The 6065-nt window shown below is 54.0% G+C and overlaps 2 protein-coding genes across 2 annotated transcripts; both read right to left on the bottom strand.

Moving 5' to 3' along the window:
• Positions 1 to 35: 35 nt before the first annotated feature.
• On the bottom strand, positions 36 to 1339 carry PTSG_03660 (uncharacterized protein; the record flags this gene model as incomplete). The annotated part of the gene is made up of 4 exons (XM_004995331.1): positions 1294 to 1339; positions 553 to 872; positions 261 to 349; positions 36 to 132 (listed from the first exon to the last, which is right to left on the bottom strand). The coding sequence occupies exons 2-4, from the start codon at positions 673 to 675 to the stop codon at positions 36 to 38; spliced, it is 309 nt and encodes a 102-aa protein (XP_004995388.1). The 5' UTR covers positions 676 to 872; positions 1294 to 1339.
• Positions 1340 to 1739: 400 nt separating this feature from the next.
• Positions 1740 to 5822, bottom strand: PTSG_03659 (uncharacterized protein; the record flags this gene model as incomplete). Its single annotated transcript, XM_004995330.1, has 11 exons — positions 1740 to 2066; positions 2258 to 2531; positions 2677 to 2867; positions 3095 to 3147; positions 3387 to 3544; positions 3762 to 3838; positions 4095 to 4246; positions 4446 to 4543; positions 4741 to 4873; positions 5143 to 5271; positions 5714 to 5822. 11 exons carry the CDS (start codon positions 5820 to 5822, stop codon positions 1950 to 1952), a joined length of 1491 nt encoding a protein of 496 aa, XP_004995387.1. The 3' UTR covers positions 1740 to 1949.
• Between the last annotated feature and the right edge of the window lie 243 nt (positions 5823 to 6065).

The raw sequence follows: 6065 nt of genomic DNA, 5'->3' as shown, positions 1-6065 counted from the left end.
TGACCCCATCACACCACCGCCCGTTTGAAGCACACTTACAGCGGCATGTGCGTCTTCTTGTCGATGGCGTACTTGCCGATGAAGCTCTTCCTGCTCATGTGTGCATCATCTTCCCGGTTGAACTTGATGTCTCTGCGAGTCACACACATGTGGTCAGTTGTCAGCTTTGGTGTTGGCAATCAACCGCACAACCTCATCCGCAGGCGCATCCACAAGCTCGCGTACGCAATCTCATCACAAGCGCACACGCGATGACCCACTCGAGCTTGTCGGGGTCGTCTGCCCACACGGGATTCGCCTTGACCACGCCCGCTGTATACTCGACGGGGTTGTACTCCGACCAGCTCGTCTGCACAGGATACGGCAAGGGAAAAGCAGTCAACGACAGCGTACAGCGTCATGACATTAAAACGCGAGGAGATGGTGAAAGCAGCGAAATGTGAGTGGGGAGCAGAGAGTACGCACACACACACACACACACACAGACAGACAGACAGACACACACACACACACAGACACACAGACAGACACACAACACACACACACACGCACCTCCCAGGACACTTTGTCGTTGGGCACTGTGAAACGAGCAGGGCCACCGAGGTAGGTGTTGTTGCGGCACTTGATGTGCATCGTGGAGCGTCGTCTGGTGCTCTTCCTGAACAGTCTCAGCATGATGTCAGCTTGGTACAGGTGGAACTTGTTGGGTTGGCTCGGGTGTTCAATGGGCTTTTCTGTGGTTGGTGTGGTGGATTGGCTTTGGATGATTGTAACTGCCTGCTTTTCTTGCCTGGTGTGAGTTGGCTGTCGTGGGTGCTGTCGCTTTGGGGGGGGGGGTTGTCCGTATGTTGGCTGTTACTTGACTGGCGCTCCTGTCTCGTGTGTGTGTGTGTGTGTGTGTGTGTGTGTGTGATGAACAGGGACAGGCAGGCACATTCGAAACCCGTGAGAATGCAATCAAGGCCGAGAGGAAATCGTGGGATGAGGTGGGCACAGGGCAGAGGTGGAAGGGGGAGGGGGGCTGTACAGCTCATCACCTCCACCGGCGTGTTTGAGCTGCGGGAGAAGCATCACGCTCCCCCACATTGCACAACCGGACACATTGACGTCACACCCACTGCGAGAACGCAACACGGCCCATAAAAACACCAGCAGCAGAAAGCAGACACCGCAGGGCAACACACATCGCCATAGTCACAATGTCACACAGTCACTTCGGAACCAAAGGCAGTGGAGCGGTGCGACATCAGCACAACAAACAACAAAACCAACACAAGGACACATCCAACTCACCACCGCTGTTTGTGTTGTGCTGTGTGTTGTGTGTGGATGGAAATGGTTGTGCTGCTTCTGCTGTTTGTGCTGGTGTCCTTCCAGCCAATCTGCCAGTCAACTTGAGGTGAAAATGGACGAATTTTCTATTTTGGGGCGTCAGCACTTTTGTCGTCGAGTCATCATCGCAAGCACATACGACCACAATGATGACAATGATGATGACGAAGCGACGCGAGGAGCGAGAGGGCGTGGACAACAACAACAACAACAACAACAACAACAACAACAACAACAACAACAACAACAACAACAACAACAACAACAACAACAACAACAACAACAACAACAACAACAACAACAACAAACGACAGCATGCAGTCGGCAAGCAGTGGTAATTGTGGCAACAACAGACAAATGAAATGAATGGAAAAGAACAGGTTGTGGTGGCAGTTTGGCTCTTTGTGTGCCAGCTTCACTTCTTCAAGCTGCGCATGTGTGAGTGTGTGTGAGTGGGAGTGGAGTGGAAGTTTGTGTGTGTATGTGTGTGTGCACGCGCACATGTGTGTATGTGGTTAGGTGACGGGACAGCACAATGAACAACGCAGCACATGACAAGACAACGCAGCACATGACAAAGCAACGCAGCATCGCAAAAGGTCAATGCACTGCCCATTTCACCTGGAAAGAGCAGCGGCAGCATCGCCACGCTGTGGAGTCGCCGACTTCTGCTGCAGCAGGCTGTTGAAGAAGTTTGCAAGCACGTCGTTCTGGCTCGCGTCACCGCCTTTGGACTACATGCACAGCCGCGCGTGTCAAAACATGAGGAGACGAAGCCACAAAACGATGACCACATTCAAGCACACAAACAACACAATCACAAAAACAACACCGCACAGCACATCTACAACCACAACTAAAACCAAAACCAAAACCACAACCACAACCACAACCAAAACCACAAACACAACAATCAAACACGTACCGGGGTGGCTGGCGCCTTTGTTGGGCTGGTGGATCCAGCTCTCCTGTCTGCGGCGCCCGTGGCGGCTGTGGACGATGCAGTCGTGGCAACAGGCGTGGTGGTGGTGGTAGAGGACGAGGAGGCGGTGGTGGTGGGGACGGGCTGCTGCCCCGCGCCATTGCCTGCAGGCGACGACGATGCTGCACTGGTGCTGCTGGCGCCGAGCAGGGACGACACGCCGCCGAGCTTTCCACCAGACGCCCGCGACATGCTGCCTCGCGACACGCGCAGCGACCTGCAGGATCAAGTGTGTGCGTGTGCGTGTGCGTGTGTGCGTGCGTGAGCATTTGTGCGTTCGTGAGCGACAAAGAGACATAGTGAACGTGAATATAAAGCGTCAACTGCACAGCTAACACGGGAGCACACGCGCTGCGACGTACTCGCGCCGCGTGAGGCCGTCGACAAGGTTGGTGGCGCGACCGAGGCGAGCCTGCTGTTGCTTCAGAAACTCCTGTTCATCCTGCACCTCAACCACTTCCTCTTTGAACTGGCGGAAGTGATCATCGGAGACAACGGAGGAGAAGGAGGGGGAGTTGAAGCAGGCGAAATGAGACAAAAAAGGAATAAGACGCTGGGTGGAACAGCACAAAGAAACGCACAGCAAAAGCGCAGGGAGCACGAACAGGTGGAAGGAAATAACACACGCACACACACACAGACACATACACAGACACAGACACACGCACGCACTCACGCACGCACACGCACACATAGACACAGACGCAGACACGCACAGACACAGACACAGACACACACACACACACACAATAACACTGCCTGAAACCACCCGCTGCTGACCTTTTGCTGGATGGGAGCGCGAATGACCTCGCAGCACGCTGATCTTCGCCATGCTGTCCCACGCTGTGGCACATGGTGGCACATGGTGGTGATGGAGACGGGGGTCAAGGCACTCACTCACAGCATGTCATGCACAGCAAAAGCAAAAGAGACACTGTCAAGGAAGCCGTCGCTCGCTCGCTGCAACAAAGTGTAGTCACTTGTACACGGGCATGCACGCCCCACATGAGAATACACACGCATACGCATACGCGTACGCATGCGAAGTGCGGTGCGGTGCAGCCGTGCGTACCGCTGGGGATGAATGTTGTCTCTGGCTTTGTGATGTCTGCTGGGTCCTTGAGCGGGAACTGGTATGCGCGATGGAGGAGGTACCGATACAGGCGGTCCTTGTTCGTGCCGTCACGACCCGTGTACACAACAGCAGCGCCATACGTCATGCAAAACTCCCTGCGCACATGTGTGTGCGTGTGTGTGCGTGTGTGTGTGTGTGTGAATTGAAAAACAAAGCGTGGCATGGCACGCATGCAAATGGGAGCAACGGTAAAGAAACAGGGCGCAAGCATTCATTGGGCATTGGCTTTTCATTGCACTGCGAGCACGAAACGAATTGGGCGCAGCCACACGAGAACAAGCAGTCGTTGCAGCAGCCGCCACCGCCACTCACCGGATCTTCATCTGGATAAAGTCAAAGTGCTGGCCCTGCAGGTCGTGGTCTTTGCGCAGTGTTGGCATTGCATCGCACTGGTGCAACGAATGGGGGCACGTGGCACGCAAGTCAGGCCGGTCCGCGAGTCAGCCCGTGAGTCGGTTGGTCGCACGTACAGCAAGGCTGGGCTCTCTTCATCCATGACGCACACACAAGCACTCTCACATGTACACAGATACATCCAGACAAATCTACAAGCAACAAGAGCACACACACACACACACAGAGGTGCATGCAGACGCATGTACAAACAAACAACAACACCCAAACACATACACACATTGCACGCACCTTTGTGAGGACGACAACAACGGGCACGCCAAAGTTGACGGTGAGCACGTGTTCCTCGAGCGGCAGCAGCGTGTCGTCGTCATCATCGTCGTCGTCTCGACCCTCTTCGTTCGATTCACCAGGCTCTGTGAACTTCTGAAAGTACAGCTTCACTGTTGGTTGGGCACAAAAAGAGCAAATCACACACACATACATGTATACACGCGTGAAACACATACACGCATCAAAAGTGAGAGCTGACAGGGGAACTGTCGCCAACGCTTATCCCCCTCCCCACACATACACACCAGCGCGCATGCATGTCCGCTGGCCGTGAAAGCATAAGCATCAGGGCAAACGTGTGGCACTCACGGTCTGCCTTGAGTTTGTCCATGGTCTCTGATCCTTCGAATTGGCTGAGGTAGTTGGACATGACATCGACCCATCGCTCCAGGCTCGAAAGCAGATTCCTTTGAGGTGCAGAAGGTCACGGCAAACACAACGAGATGGACAAGGTTGCATGAGAAAGGATGGCAGCTGCGGGTTCTCGTACGTGCGTGACCGCGAGCAAGGGAGGGGGAAGGGGCGCAGGCGTGTCATGTCATGTCAAACGAGATGGAGTGTGAGGGTGCAAACAGAGCACGTGGCTTCCACATGACGCACACACCATGGTTTGGAGTAGTCGAGGCAGATGAGGAAGAGCGTGTTCTCCAGCTGCTCTTCGTTGCAAACAAACTGCAAGAGGCCTTTGTGTTGCTCGTTGCCATCCAACGTGTACACCCCCAAACGGCCAATTACATCTACACAGAAGCGGAGGATGTGAGCGAGCGCGAGGATGTTGTGAGAGTGGGCGAGAGAGCGTGGGAGGGCGTGTGTGAGTGAGAGGGAGTGCGGGAGAGAGATTGTGGCGAACGTGCAGCAGACACAAGAATTCAACGCGTGCCGGCGTGTGTACATATGCACAAGGAACGCGATTACACACGGTCGCGTACACTTGCACACAACACACAACACACAACACACACACACACACACACAAAGCCACATACAACGTCACGAGCACCCGCACCTTCCGTCTCTTCGTCTTTGACGTCGATGTATGTGTATTCAAGACCCGTTCCGAGCGGGTGATCCTCTGGGTTGTATGGTTTGCCTTGCAGCCGTGCGATCAAAGACGACTTGCCGCTGCCCTCATCACCTACAGTGGACCGACGATGCCGAAGGTGAGTGTGGATGGAACGAATGGCACACAAGGTATGTGTGCGTGTGTGTGATTGTGTGCTTGTGTATGTGTGTGCATTTGCGTGTATGATTGTGTGCTTGTGTTTGTGTGTGCATTTGCGTGTGTGATGGTGTGATTGTGTGCTTGTGTTTGATGGTGCCCGAATCTGACATGATCTCTTGTCCGTCATGTGCGAGGAAACTCGCACCCAAACCAAACAAACACTCACACTCACACACTCTCACACTCACACCCATACTCACTCACTTACTCACACTCACACACTCACACACTCACACCCATACTCACTCACACACTCACACACTCATACTCACACACTCACACACTCATACTCACACACTCACACGCTCACACTCACACCCCCAGTCTCAAAACAAAAAGGCAGCTGCATTCCCACCAAGAACGACGACATGGCGCTTGGGCAAGTGGCGCGTGCGCGTGTGTGCCGTCACATCGTTGAGGATGGACGTCCACAGCTGCTTCTCCGTCTCCGCTTCTGCAGGCATGCTCTGGCGGTGGCTGTGACTGGAGCTCTGAAGCAAGAAGATGAGGGACGTTGGTGGTTTGTTTGGAGTGGCGGAGTGGCGGTGAATGTAGAATTTTTACTCAAATCTTTAACATAATTTCAGCAATGGCAGCCTGTGTTGTGTTGTTGTGTCTGTCGCCCTTTGCTCAGCTCAGCACCACCATGACTTGCCGTCCTTGCTCTGCTGCTCCCTTCTCTGCTTTCCCTCCTCTCCTCTCCTATT

The sequence above is a fragment of the Salpingoeca rosetta genome (genome assembly GCF_000188695.1).
Source record: "Salpingoeca rosetta unplaced genomic scaffold supercont1.8, whole genome shotgun sequence".
NCBI lineage: Eukaryota > Choanoflagellata > Craspedida > Salpingoecidae > Salpingoeca > Salpingoeca rosetta.
This window is presented reverse-complemented; position numbering and strand designations above follow the sequence as displayed.